Raw genomic sequence first — 13,211 nt, 5'->3', positions numbered from 1 at the left:
CTGTTAAGCAAAAAAGACTTATTCTGAAGTAGCATACTCTTGAAAACAATTTGTGTTGTACAAGTAATAATTGGTGATTTTGGAGCTTGTAAGAACCTTCACTTCAACACTGATCCTTCGGATCCAGCTGCAGCTCCTGATGCAGAGGCCTTAGCTGCACCCTCTGTGCTGGCCAAGGGTGAAATTCATTCCAGCAGCAGGTGTGGTTCTTGTGACCCTTCTGTGGAAACTGAAAATCACTCATTTCCTAGAAAACTTGCTATATTCCAAAAAGATTATATTGGATCTTTCCACTGCATCTAGAAAATGTGGAGATGGCAAATATTAGGTAGGTATTTTGCATCAGGCAGCTGTGCAAGCCTGGCTCAAGTTGTGGTGGACAGGACAGGTGCTACCTTGTAGAGCTTTCTGGCCAGGGTACAGAGGAAGGCTCAGGAGCATTACTGAAGGTGAATGTTCCAGTTCTGCCCTTTGCATGTGGATCTCTCCTGTGTGTCCTGTTTCTCTCTTGCTCAGAGCCTGTGATGAGTCAGACAATGGAGAGGGCAAAGAAAAGGGTTCCTAACTTGTGACACCTCTTTGCAGATCAGGGGGCAGACTCAGCTTCCTGAGTTTCCTGGGATTGATTGATTGCTGTGCTTTGAGGGCCAGAGATAAAAGGTGCAGAGGAAGTGTCTCAGTTGTGTTCTGAGATGTGGAAGTGGTTACACATGACAACCATGAGGAAGTTATCTCAACTCTTCCGTGCGGGGTTTCTCTTTCAGCTGCAGGAGCTGAGAAGGCCCAAGTGAGAACAGGGCCTGTGGCTTTGGGCTGTGCTGTGTGTGGTGGACGTCAGTTTGGGAGCACAAACAGCAACATGGGCCAAGGGACTGTTTCACTTCACTGGGGACAGAAAGGAAACTCAATAGATGAGGAGAGGCATTTGCTTGTCTCATTTTTCCTCCTTGCCAGGACTAGATCTGTGATTCTTCCTGTAGACTTTTCTTGGCAAACTGAACATTCCACTGTCTTCAACGTTATCCACTTTTGCTGAGTCCTTGGGACTATTCCTTGCCAAATGCTCAGCCACTTGAACATGCTGTTTTTGCTTTCATGGCAAACAGATCTTTGAGAATTTGCTGCAAGAGCTTGAGATCAGTTATCTCCAAGAAGCACAGTGTGTCAAGTTGCTGTATGTCTTGCATAATGCTTTGATAAGCTGGAAGCACTTTGAACTGCTGGAATTAGGGCAATTGCATTACAATTCAAATCTTAATAACTTTACATTTTAAAGCTCTAGAGAAAAAAATGAAGATTTAGTAGGAGTCCCATGAGAAGTCTTTAACATACGCTGGTGTTGTGGAATGAATGACGGCCAAGGGCCTGCTTTACTCAGGCTCCTGGAAACATCCAGTCTTCTCTTTTTTGTTTTAGCTGAATCTGGTGCATCGAATAATGAAAGAAGTTTGGAGAAGATACCAGCTTCATTCCTGTATCTTCTGCTTGTGAGCAAGTGATTTGTTAAAGTTTTCAGCCTGCCTTCTGAATGATGGGTGTAATGATTTTGCTCTTCCTCAGCAGAACTCCTTTGAACAGTCAGTGCTTATGCTGCTGTCAGTGTCAATGTCACTGTCACTTACTCTTCCCAAGGATCCTGCTGGCCCTCTCAAGGATCCTGCTGGCCCTCTCTAGGCCAGTGTGAATATTAACCACACAGTGTTAGGGCTGGAGTTCAAACTGGCTGAATTTGGAGTGGTCCTAAGCTGGGTGGTGGTTGTTAAACACCTATAAAAGCCACTTACACCAGCACCCTGTTGCTGCTGGTTCCAGGCACTGCTGAGAGCCTTGTAAATGTGCATCAGTGGGGGCAGGAGACAGGGACACCACAGACTTTGTGTGTCTGCAGCACTGGTGAGACACCTGAGGTGAGACACCTCAGGAAACAAGGCAGCATCCCCTGGCCCTTCATCCCAAAGGCAGGCATTCAGTGCACTCCCAGTGTGGCACATTGACCTCTCTCCAGGACAGTGTGGGCCTGGGGCTCCTAATGGGTCACTGCTTTGTCAACTACAGTGATGAGAGAGGAAGTGCAGGAGAGTTTGCAGTGTTCCACGTCATGAGTCGGATTCTGGAAGCAGCAAATGGCATGTGCATGCCTTTACCTCCTGGTAAGTTCTGTGTTTTGCTGTTTTAATCATGAGTGAGGAGAGCAGTGCTATAAATTCCTCCCAGCACAGCACTGGTTGCAGCACGTGTCAGATTAGTTTTGGCAGTATTGACATCTATTCAAGTCACTTATAGAGGGACAGCCCTTGATGAACCTGTACAAGTGAAATGAAGCAAAACTAAATAATTACTGGAAACAGAGAAAACTAAACAGAAGTTTCCAATGGAATGTGTGGGTGCAGTCTTATCTTAGAACTAAGTTTTAGACTCTGTTCACATATGTATATATTTAGACAACTGGGCTTCAGTGTCAAGAGCTACAAGGGAAAATCCTATCCTGTAGCAGATAGTGTTTTTTCTCATGCTCTGGCCCTGCCTATAATTTTTAGTTTTTTTCCTGAAGGGATTACTTCCAGTCTTGATGGAAAAGCTGGTCTTGATAGTAGACTTTCATTTTCTAGAGCTCCTCATAATTGTTTACAGCATTTTCAAAGCACTTGCTTATTTTCATTAGGGAAAGACATCTTGACATCTTAATATTTTAATGCTTTCCAATTCTGTTTGAATCTTTCTGGGTTTTATTTCCTGATCTGTCTTCAGTTGTTGAAACTGCTTTTGGTATGAGTTTGTCCCTCAGTCTGTGGGCACAAATGCTGCCACACACCAGTGTTGTTACATGATAATAACACCATCATCAGGCTGATGTGAAAGGAGAAGCTCAAGTGTTAACACTGCCTGTGGGACTGTCTGGGTGGCAATGACATCCTGAGGGTGGTGAGGCCTCAGATTTTGATTAATTAGGAGGAAAGAGGAAGATAAAAGAATAATTAATAGAACAATTCAGATATAAGGGAACAGCTTGGAGACATTTAGTCACAGTGTATGACTTCAATGACTGTTTTCAATCCCCTTAGCTTTCTTATTTCTGACAAGATTGTTCTTGAGAGGATTTAAAGGATGTCTAAATAAGACTACCTGACTCGATAAATTGATTTCCTCGCCAACTATAAACAATCAGAAATCAAGGGAAGCGATGGCTTTAGCTAGAGTAATTCCAGTCTCTAATAGAGAATTAGAGAAAACTACATATTGTACCAAACAAGTTTGTCTCTTTCATAGGTTTTCACACTCTGCACCTGGGTCTTGGTGTTCGGTGTCTCCCTCTGCACACCCTCCTGCATTATATTGACAACGGGATCTTGCAATTGACAGAAACGTGTGTCAGGAAACTGCTGAAAGGTACAGTGAATATGGTGTTACCAGCCAGCTAACTGGGAGTGTTGTCCCTTGAGCCACTCCCCTTGGACACAGGTTTTATGGCCCAGGACACCCAGCTCTTCCTAGAGTTGTTTCAGTGAGGGCTGTAGCTGATGGTGTTGCCTGCCTGAAAGGAGAAAGTTAGGGCTCAGGCTGTGTGATTGGCCTTACCACAGCACACAAAGAAATATCTGTGTGAGAGAATTTGAGTTTGTAGCTTTTCCACTTGAGACTTCTTAGAAAAGCAAATGCTAAAGATCATCATAGGATTTGTTGGGGAATTTCTGTGACTCTGTGAAGGTGCACTCCTGTGTGTGAGGAAATCAGTCTGCTATCCTACCCTCAGCTTTTGCTTTGTGCTCGGAACGAGAGGAGCAGGTCTGTCCTGCTGACCCCATGGCTGGGGAAGCTTATGGAGCAGATCATCTGGAGTGCCATCACACGCTGTGTGCAGGCCAGGCAGGGATCACACCCAGCCAACAGGGGTTTGTGAAAGGCAAAGGCTCCTGCCTGACCAGCCTGAGCTCCTTCTCTGACCAGGTCTCCCACACAGTGGATGAGGGAAAGGCTCTGGGTGTTGTCTGCCTCTGCCTTTGACAGCATTTCCCACAGCATTGTCCTGGAGAAACTGGCTGATCATGGCCTGGATGGGAGCACTGCTCACTGGGGATAAAACTGTCTGGAGAGCTGGGCCCAGAGAGTGGAGGGGAGCGGAGTTACACCCAGCTGGTGGCTGGTCCCCAGTGGGGTTCTCCAGAACCCAGTACTGGGGCCAGTCCTGTTTAATATCTGTCAATGATCTGGACAAGGGGATCAGGTGCTCCCTCAGCCATTTTGCAGATGACACCAAGTTGGGCAGGAGGGTAGGAGGGCTCTGCAGACAGATATGAACAGGCTGGATTGATGGGGTGAGGTTCTACAAGGCCAAGTGCCAGGTCCTGCCCTTTGGTCACACCCCCCAGGCAGCCCCACAGGCTGGGGCAGAGAGGCTGCAAAGCTGCCCAGGGATGCTGCTCAGTGGTGGCTGGACGTGAGCCAGCTGTGCCCGGTGATGTGCTGTTTCTCCAGTGTCCAAGAAAAGGGACAACAAAATGTGCTGTATCAATCTGTGCCTGGTCTTGATAAATGAAATACAAATTTGGAGAGTTGTACTCAGTGCATTTGAATTACTGTAAAAATTGTTACATAAAACAGTGAAGTTATGGACAAATATACAGAAATATATTTGTGCACATGATGTAAATAATAGCCCTTATTTATGTAATATAATGTAAATAATAGTCTCTACTTTAAACTGAAATTTTCTTTTCACTAAGGAGGTGATGTTTATTCAGGATGTCTTCAGTGAAAGATGAAAGTTTGTTATGTGATTACTGTTTGTTTGATTTGGTTTTTTCCCTGTTGCTTATAGATCTGGATGACACTGAACAGAATGAAAAGCTGAAGTTTAGCATTGTCATGAGGCTTCCAGAGGTAACTAATAGCTTTAGATGTAATTTCTTGGATTTTGGAATTGATAGGAAATTCCTCCTTGTGCATAAGGTCAAACCAATGAAAGACTTGCCTGTGACTGAAATAGAGCCTGATTCAAATATAACCAGAACATCCACGGTTTCTCCATCTGCTGCTCCTGGACTGTAGGATACCCTGAAATCTTAAATTATAGCTTGGTCCACAGTGTTTTACAGAGTCTCCAGTATCCTACAGAAGTTAAGTAATATAATTACTGACACTTCTGTGCTGAGTACTCATTTGCATAAGGCAGTGAGAGTTTAAAGGGGTTTTATGGGGGGTTTGTGTGTGGTTTTTAGCATCCATGGAGACTTTCTTACTTGTGACCTCTGTGTTTGGTTCTATACACTTCAAAAAATGTTTTCAAAAGCTGGTACAGTGAAAGCTGTGAAGTTGTATCATACCACAGCTTTGTGGCAGGGATGGATTACAAGATAGCCCCTTGGTTAAACCTCACTGACCAAGTGCCTTGTGTGGCCACAAGAGCTGGTTACTGGCCCTCCATAAAACGTTCCAGCAGAATGGGAGATGCACTCCTCCTTCTCCCCTTTTGCTCTTAGTGCACAGCACAGGACTGCAGGGGAAGCACAAGATGTCAAGAGGAACACCAGGGATCCCCCTCGGGGAATGCCTCACTGCAGAACAGGCTTTTCTCCACGAGTTGCCCATTGTTTGCTCGTTATGTGCTGTCACTTATAGTTCAAATGGCCAGAAGTGCTGCTTGGGCTTTCCTCCAACAAAGGCTTCTTTATTTGGCAGCAGTTTTGGGAAGGGGTAGAGGAGGGGAACTCCACAGGATGTTCTTTGTCCTCTGTGTCTTGTTTTGGGCCAGGGCTGGTGAACTGGGGTCAGCACGGGGCCCCTGAGTTGCCAGCCCTGGGCCTGGTGCGTGGGGAACTCCATTCCAACCACGCTCTGACGTGGAGGGCTGAGCTGGGAGAGGTTTAGGGAACAACTACTGCTAGCTATGCACAGTAGGCTCAGTGCTTTATTGTATCTATTTACAGCTTTGGGAAAAAATGCCAGGAATAGTCTGTTTGCCAGAAAGGTCACTTTGGGATGACTCGGACTATTTTGAGCAGGTTTCATGCAGTGGATGACTTCAGTTCCATCAGAAGCAAGGATTTAAGCAACATTAAACTGTACAGCATTTACTAAAATGAACAGCTGTCTGTATTGCAGTACAGCTGAAGGGGAGGGGCAAGGGAAGATCTACATAGGGAAAATAGAAGAAGGTTGAGCTAATTTCACAGTGTGTTCCTATGTGTTTGCTTATTGTTTGGGAATGGAACTTTGAGAAACCTGGTTCTGAATCTCTTTTGGCTCTGCGAATGCGAATCAATGTTATCAGTTTCCAGGATGATGACCTGAATAATGGGATCCAAACTTACATTCCCAGTATCTTTCCTTGCCAGCGTTTTGCTTGTCTAAGGTTCCTTAAGACTGAGCCTGAGAAGCCCTGCCCTGAAGGAGCTTTGAGGAATGGGACATCTACGTTATTCTTTGGGGGAAGAACAGATTCAAATCAGTCACAGTAAAGGATAAAAGTTCAATCAGTACTTAAGTACACATGTCAAGGGGAACAGGGGTGCTGGGACAGACTGATTGATGGACTGAGGGTTTTGATTTCCACATTTTGAGAGCACACTGTGATCTCTTAGTTGCTGGCTAGGAGAGGAAGGCTCCATGGCTAAACACAATGACCTCTTAGCCTCTGTCATCAGATTCTGAAAGCAAAGCACATCTGCATTACAGCCTGGATTTTGTGTCAGCTTTTTCCCCCTTTTCCTCTTTGTAAGTATGCGCTGTCCCATGTTTATGTTCTCAGGTTTTGGGGTCTGTTTTTTGCTTACTAGGCTCTTGGCCAAAAGGTCCGCCAGTACTGGAATCATCCGATAAATGCCAATTTTATAGCACGGAAATATGTGAAACTTTTGCTCGAGAAGCTGGGAAATAGGCAGGTAAGAGCACAGAGGCTATGTTTTAAAATCTTATGCTTTGACAGTGTTAAGATTGCTGAGCTTTCTGTGGCCTGTAACACACTAAAGAAACATTGAAGCCTTGGTGCGACTGTGTGACTTTGTGAACTAACGCAGAGTGTTCTCCCTCACAGTGCAGCAGGCCGATCCCTGAGACACTCTCCATGCCCGTGGAGTTTTTGCCACTGAACTACCTGACTAATATGCTGGCAGAGATAGAGAGTCAAGGTAATGTTAATTCTGTACTTTGGGAGACCAGTGATCATTACCCTTTGATGCTCATTCAGATGTGGCCTGCCTGTCCTGACATTACATTGTTATTAAAACTCCAATGATGTCTGAACTCAAGGTTTGGTCATCTTTCTGCTGATGGAAAGTGTCAGGGGTTAAGAGTCTGCATGTATGGGTATCATCCTATTTGGGGAGGAAAAAGTGCCCTGGGCCAGTTCATGCACTTGTACTAACACAGCCACTCTGCTTCAAGCTGGGTTTGGATCTCCAGTTTGGAAGTCCAGCCCTCAGAGAGGCTTCCCTCTGTGTGGGGTATAATTTACTTACACCCTAGTAATAGGACAGTTTTTGCCAAGGATGAGCATCCAAATGGCACCACTGAAAGCTGTAGGTATTTTGGGTGCATGAAAACACATTTCTATTACCCCTTATCTTTTGGTATTGTAGATGAAGATGTTTAATAGACTGCAGGAATATGAGTGTACAGGTGCATGTACAATTTTGTAAATCCTTCCCATGTTTTTCTAGGTGTGCATCCATATGAAAAACAAGACCATGTAAATGCAAGATTTGTAGAGGAAACAGCACTCAAGCACACTCTGGCACTTCTGGGCCTCAAGTATTCCTGAAATAACACGCTGTTGAAAAAGGCTGTCAAAGTGTGGTGCCTCTGTAAAAGTATCTATTTAAATGCAATGTTGTTCCCCAAATAACCTGCAGTTTGGGTAGTCGCCAGTACTGACATGAGCTGCTCAAAACAGTGTTTGATCCAACAAACTGAGGTTGAAATTACTGACTTCTAGATAAATCCTAGAGAAATGCATTTGACATAAGCCCAGGTTTGAAATGTATCTGTGGGTTCATTTTGAAGTTGTCAAGGAAGTGGAGCAACAGCAGGTGTCAAAACACGCTGTGAAAATTAGTATAAATATCAGTTCTTTTAACATGACAATGCTGGAAAAGGCAGTCCAGTTGTACAGTTACAAGAAACAGTAACTGTTTACTTGGATTAATAAAAGGATTTCTTGGTGTGATTGTGTAAAGCAGGTAAGAATAACAAATGACTTTTTATGTCAGGCATGAGTAAAAAGGTATTCATTCCTTGTGGTGGCATCAGTTATTTTATGGTACTTCTGCTTCTGGAAGTGCATTCTAATATTTTCAGTTTTGTAATTAGCACAAAATACCATCTCCTTAAAGTGCATGTGACAGATTTTGTTGGGGGTTTGTTTGTTTGTGGGTTTTTTGTTGTTTTTTTAAAGATATGTATAATATATTGTAAGTAATAGAGGATAAGAAAAAGGCTTTAGAAATTGATCTTAACAGTGGCTTGAACAGTTTAACATAATTCTTTCTTACAACATTTACTGTTACAGTTCAAACTTCAGCTTCAGAAACAAATTAGGCAGGCAGTTTTTCCTTTGTTTTTGACTTCAGTTTGTATGTAACTGAGCCAATATTGTTCGCTCTTTTGTTTTAAGTTTTGAACTGTGACAATAATTTTAAATGGTAATAACAATTTGCTACACAGAGAAAATTGCCAAGTTCTGCTATGCAGGATTTCTGCAGCCTTTATTGGATTTTAAAAAACTCTACAACATTCCAGACTATTAAACTAAAGAAACTCATTAAAATTTGATATATTTGGGAGGTTTTCCAAACAACCTCTGGTATTCTCTCTGAGTAGTTTCCATTGATGCTCCCTGTTCCTTACCAATGAAATAAAAAGATCCAGTTCCTGGGAGTGACTTGGCAAGTTCATGGTCACTCCCGTGGCATTGACATCAGTGAAGTTTTAGCCTTCTCTGTGACTGCATAGTGAGAAGGAATATTTTTCTTAATATAATTAGAATTTCTCTGGCAAGTGTAAACTCCAGTCCCAGACTGCAGAAAGCCATGGTGGTGCATGTGTACAAGTGATGGCTACTTTGTATTCTATTAATAACAGGAGAAGATTTTCTAGCTGTTTCTTTTTAATGAATGTATTATAACATACCTTCAGATGCAATAAAACTTCACCAGGACAAAAAATGTATAGCATGAGGATCACTCACTTTTCTTGACACTTGGAAATACTGCACTGCATTTGGGATACGAGGAGAAAGGATTCTGGATCACTGACTGGTTAGCTGTGCTTTTGGCATGAAAAAATATACTTAGTTTTCAGTATGACTTTGGCTGAACACCAACAGATCTTCCTTCAGTGTAGTGTAAATGCTGCTGGCTCTTGTGATCCAGCAGCTGGAAATGGTCTCTGCTGCTTCAGGTGCTGTCTGTTCAGATTTCAGGTGGCTTTGCAGGAGGCTTCTTGAAATGTCTCGGACTTGAGCTGGGCTCACTTGGTGTGAAGGGAGCCTTGTGGGGCTGCAACAGAGGGAGCCTCTCCTGCTCCTTGGGGACAGTGGGGGCACGGCCAGGCACTGCACCTTGTTCCTCCTCTGCTGGGTGCTGTAGAGAAACACAGCTTGGTCACACGGGGCTTGTGTGCTTTAAACCTCCAGTGCTCTCCTGAGCCAGAGTGGGATCTGTGCCAAAGGAAACCCCGCTGTCTGATCCCTGGCAAGCCAGGAGAGCTGAAAGGGTGTTAAAGAAAAGCATGGGGATTGACCATGTAGGTGTGAGTTTGTCCTTTTAAATAGTAGACAGTTTGAGCCTGTCATGCATTTGTTACCTGTCAAGAAAACAGATTAGATGAGCTTTTAAAAGATGTAGTAATTGTGCACAGAATGTCTGTGGAACAATTCTGTTCCTGAATACAGTTACTAGAGTGGGCCTTTATTCACAGCACTGAAAGGAAACTTGAGTCACAGCATGAGGAGAAGTTTCATGACACAAGTTTCTTATTCTAAACTATTATTATTTTGTAGGAGCTCTCTGTTCTGGGATCACTGACCATCTCAAGGAAGAGGCAGTGTTCAGCAGGGTAGGGTTTCAAGAGCTGTTTGCCATGTCTGCCCTCAGTGTCTTGTTCAGCAATCTGATTTCTTGCTGCTTCTGATCTGATGCTCATTGCATCTCGTATGTGGAAGACATTAAACTTACTTCTCCTGAACCCCACACTCCACCTTTTGCAGCTTTACCTTGAAATCCAGTGAAAAGCAATATTCCACTGATGGTTGCCCTGCCCTTCAGCCACAACATGGTCACACAAATTAAAAATCAACGTTGAGGTTTTTAGTCTATGATCTCGTCAAGATTCAATGACCAGCTCTAAGCAGTGTTGCCAGACGAGAGTTAAAACCCCACAAACCCACTGTAGTAGTTGTCTCTATCTGCACCATGACCTGCACTGGCTCCTGGAGCTCTTGCAATGAATGACAAAAACTTACTTTAGCTCTGGCTTCAGCTGCTGCTTTCTGCATCCTCTTATTGCGCAGGATCTTCCACCGTTCCTTTTCCTCTTCTTTAGGAGGGGGAAGGCCTTGACTTATCATCAATGAAGCAGTCATCAGGAATTGTTCTTTGTCTCTGATTTCCTGCTGGAGTTCAATAGCAAGTTCTTGCTTCATGGATAACTCTGCAAAAAGAGCCCTTGTCTCCTGGGTTTTGTCATTTATCTTCCTCTGCAGTTCGTTGGTCTGCAATGCAAAACAGCTGCATTGTTGTTAGGGCTTCCCTTCAGGCACTCCCTGGGCATGACACTTGGGTCAGCATTAGGCACATGAAAATAAGCCCAACTTGACAAGGTTTTAAATAGTAATTCAATTCTTGGAAATTACCTAAGTTTTGTGATCACTAAGAACAAAAAAATACTGGCTGCTCAAGAAGGCACATTTACTCCAATACAAGAAAAGAGAAGCACATTTGTCTTTGCTTCTTGTCCTTTTCAGCTGGACAGCAAAACTCCCTCAGGCCTCAAAGGCCTGGGATCCCAATTCTTTTTGAGTTTATACACAAATAATTTCATAATAAAGCTGGAATAAGCCAAATTCCTATGAGATAATTGAGTGATAATGCTGATGCAGGGGCTGTCTGTTGTGACATTATCCTTGGAAGGGAGACGAACAGAAAAGGAATGTGACAGAAATCCTTGAGTCTCACCGCAGATGACTTAAAAAAAAACAACAACTAAAAACCCCCACCCTTTAATACTCTTTAAGTGACTCATTGGAACTGGGACAACCAGAGCACTTGTGAATGCAACTTTTGGCACACTGCCATTCTTATAGTAGTTCATTAGCCCATGGCCATCATTTCACAAACACAGTTAACAACCATGATATTTCTCTGTGTGTTTAAAATTAATTATTAAAAACTGTTCTAAGCTTTCATGTATGCCAAACCTAATATCTAAGAAAAATTTCTACTCTGGCCTTGCTTTACATCAATTACTTAGCTTTTTTTTTTTTTTTTTTTTTTTTTTTTTTTTTTTTAATTCTGTGTTTTCCTCAGGTCTGCTCAATTTGCAGCTTTTAATTAGGAATATGGGAGCTGGGAGCATTTTTGGTCTTTTTCCAAACAGTATTACTTGCAGTTAAAAGCAAATAGCTATATTTTATTTTAAAAACTGTATTGGAAATTATGTGTCCTGTGTGATTCTCCCTATCTAAACAACAAAAGAACTTTGAACCAGATACCAAGTTCATCTTTTTGTATGTTGGAGTAGAATTTACCTGGTCTTCCTTTATTTCTTTTTTCCCTTATTTCTTTTTAGCCTTTGACCTGTTTGTTGTGGAAAGGCTGTTAAGTCCATTTGCAAAAGGAGGATCCTACAAAGTTTCTAACTTCAGAAGGAACTAATTCTATATTTTGGTGAAAGGTACCATTTATGGTACAACTTTCTTTTTAAAGAGAGAGGACATTCACCTAATAGTTTAGATTTATCTGTATTACTGTTGCTCTTCATGTTTGTAATTTCTGAAGACTGACTTATGATTTGCCTCTCCACATTTCCAGCCACTTTTGTAATTTGCAAGTGAATCACCTCTTGCCCAGATCCTGTTTTGTTTTGCCCAGGCTGGCACGCAGAGCGTGCAGTGCCCCTCTTACCCTCCTGGCAAACAGCAGCACGTCCTGCCTGCCGTTCTCCACCACGGCGCGGATCCTGTCCGTCAGATCAGAAATGTTCTCGCACAGAAGATCTATCTGCAGCAGTCTCTGCTCCTTCTGCACCAGCTCTGCCTCCATCTGCAATGAGAAGGAAGACACAAGTGTGAGGAAAGGACAGGGGAAGGTGCAGCACAAAGTGTTCTGTGATTGCCTTGAGCTGCTGAAATAATACTGGGGAACAGTCATAAACAAACACCTTCACTATCACATTTGTCAAATGCACACCCTCTCTGCCAAGGATCAGGCCCAAAGTGGTTCAGTTGGTTACTGTCAGTCATGCATTTCTTCTGTGTCCTACCAGGCCCTTTTGGGGGCAGAGGTTACACCATTGTTACTGCCTTGCTGTGATTTCTTGAAAGCAATGGGGCTTTTTTCTAGTCATAATTTTATTTTAATCTTCTGGTTCCTTGAATCACACCATAATTTCAGCTCTTGGTTTAAATTCTTTTCCCTTCATCATGCTTAAAAAAGTATGGGCTCTATAAACAAATTATAACTACAATGACTTTAAATCCCAAGGAGATTGAAATAGACATTTAAAGTAATCATGTATCCAAGAAAACCTTCTCAAGGTGTAGACAGGTGATAGCAGGCTGTGTTGTGGCCTGCTCAGCTATGCAGAGCTCCCTCCTGTCAAGGAATGTGGGACAGTAAAGCAGAAAGCTCAAGCAGCTGTATTCAGGGTCTGTCTTTACAAACTGGATTTCAAAAGGAGGACTCTGAGGTGTGCTCAGAGCTTGCTGCTGCTGCTCTCACACCTTCAGAGCCCTTTGCAAATCCCCTCCCAAATACTGAACACAGTGGGAAGAGTTGTGTGCTTCCATAAATGGGACAGACAAAACTACATAAGAAAATGCTGTTCCTTTACCTTCTTCCCCCCACACAGAGGACTCTGAAGCTGGCTTTCCATTGGACCTAATGCTTCCCTCTCGGGGCAGCCACCAGGAGAGCTGCAGTCAGGTGTCAGCTGCTGGGCTGGCCTGGCTGCTGCTTCCCCTCAGCTCTCTTCAGTGGCTCCTTGTTCAGCAGGGAAGC

General features: G+C 43.3%; 2 protein-coding genes across 8 annotated transcripts in view; one reads left to right on the top strand and one right to left on the bottom strand.

Moving 5' to 3' along the window:
• The window catches only part of GSAP (gamma-secretase activating protein), a 43,859-nt gene extending 36,066 nt beyond the window's left edge, over positions 1–7,793 (top strand). The window contains exons 25-31 of the mRNA XM_063396936.1: positions 1,417–1,487; positions 2,056–2,150; positions 3,268–3,387; positions 4,817–4,878; positions 6,774–6,878; positions 7,031–7,124; positions 7,656–7,793. Coding sequence (XP_063253006.1) covers positions 1,417–1,487; positions 2,056–2,150; positions 3,268–3,387; positions 4,817–4,878; positions 6,774–6,878; positions 7,031–7,124; positions 7,656–7,756 — 648 coding nt within the window. The 3' untranslated portion in view covers positions 7,757–7,793. The remainder of the gene's footprint in view (positions 1–1,416; positions 1,488–2,055; positions 2,151–3,267; positions 3,388–4,816; positions 4,879–6,773; positions 6,879–7,030; positions 7,125–7,655) is intronic.
• A 1,601-nt stretch (positions 7,794–9,394) lies between these two features.
• CCDC146 (coiled-coil domain containing 146) overlaps positions 9,395–13,211 on the bottom strand; it is a 65,961-nt gene continuing 62,144 nt past the window's right edge. For 6 of the 7 annotated variants that reach the window (XM_063396928.1, XM_063396934.1, XM_063396932.1 and 3 more), the window contains 3 exons: positions 12,117–12,254; positions 10,457–10,705; positions 9,395–9,575 (listed from right to left, as the gene is read on the bottom strand). In XM_063396928.1, coding sequence (XP_063252998.1) covers positions 9,405–9,575; positions 10,457–10,705; positions 12,117–12,254 — 558 coding nt within the window. In that variant the 3' untranslated portion in view covers positions 9,395–9,404. Of the gene's footprint in view, positions 9,799–10,456; positions 10,706–12,116; positions 12,255–13,211 lie in introns of all 7 variants that reach the window. The other variant, XM_063396931.1, reaches the window with a different exon arrangement.

This window comes from Prinia subflava, chromosome 4 (genome assembly GCF_021018805.1).
Source record: "Prinia subflava isolate CZ2003 ecotype Zambia chromosome 4, Cam_Psub_1.2, whole genome shotgun sequence".
NCBI classification, from domain to species: domain Eukaryota; kingdom Metazoa; phylum Chordata; class Aves; order Passeriformes; family Cisticolidae; genus Prinia; species Prinia subflava.
The sequence above is the reverse complement of the archived record's forward strand: the minus strand, read 5'-3'. Positions and strand labels throughout refer to the sequence as shown.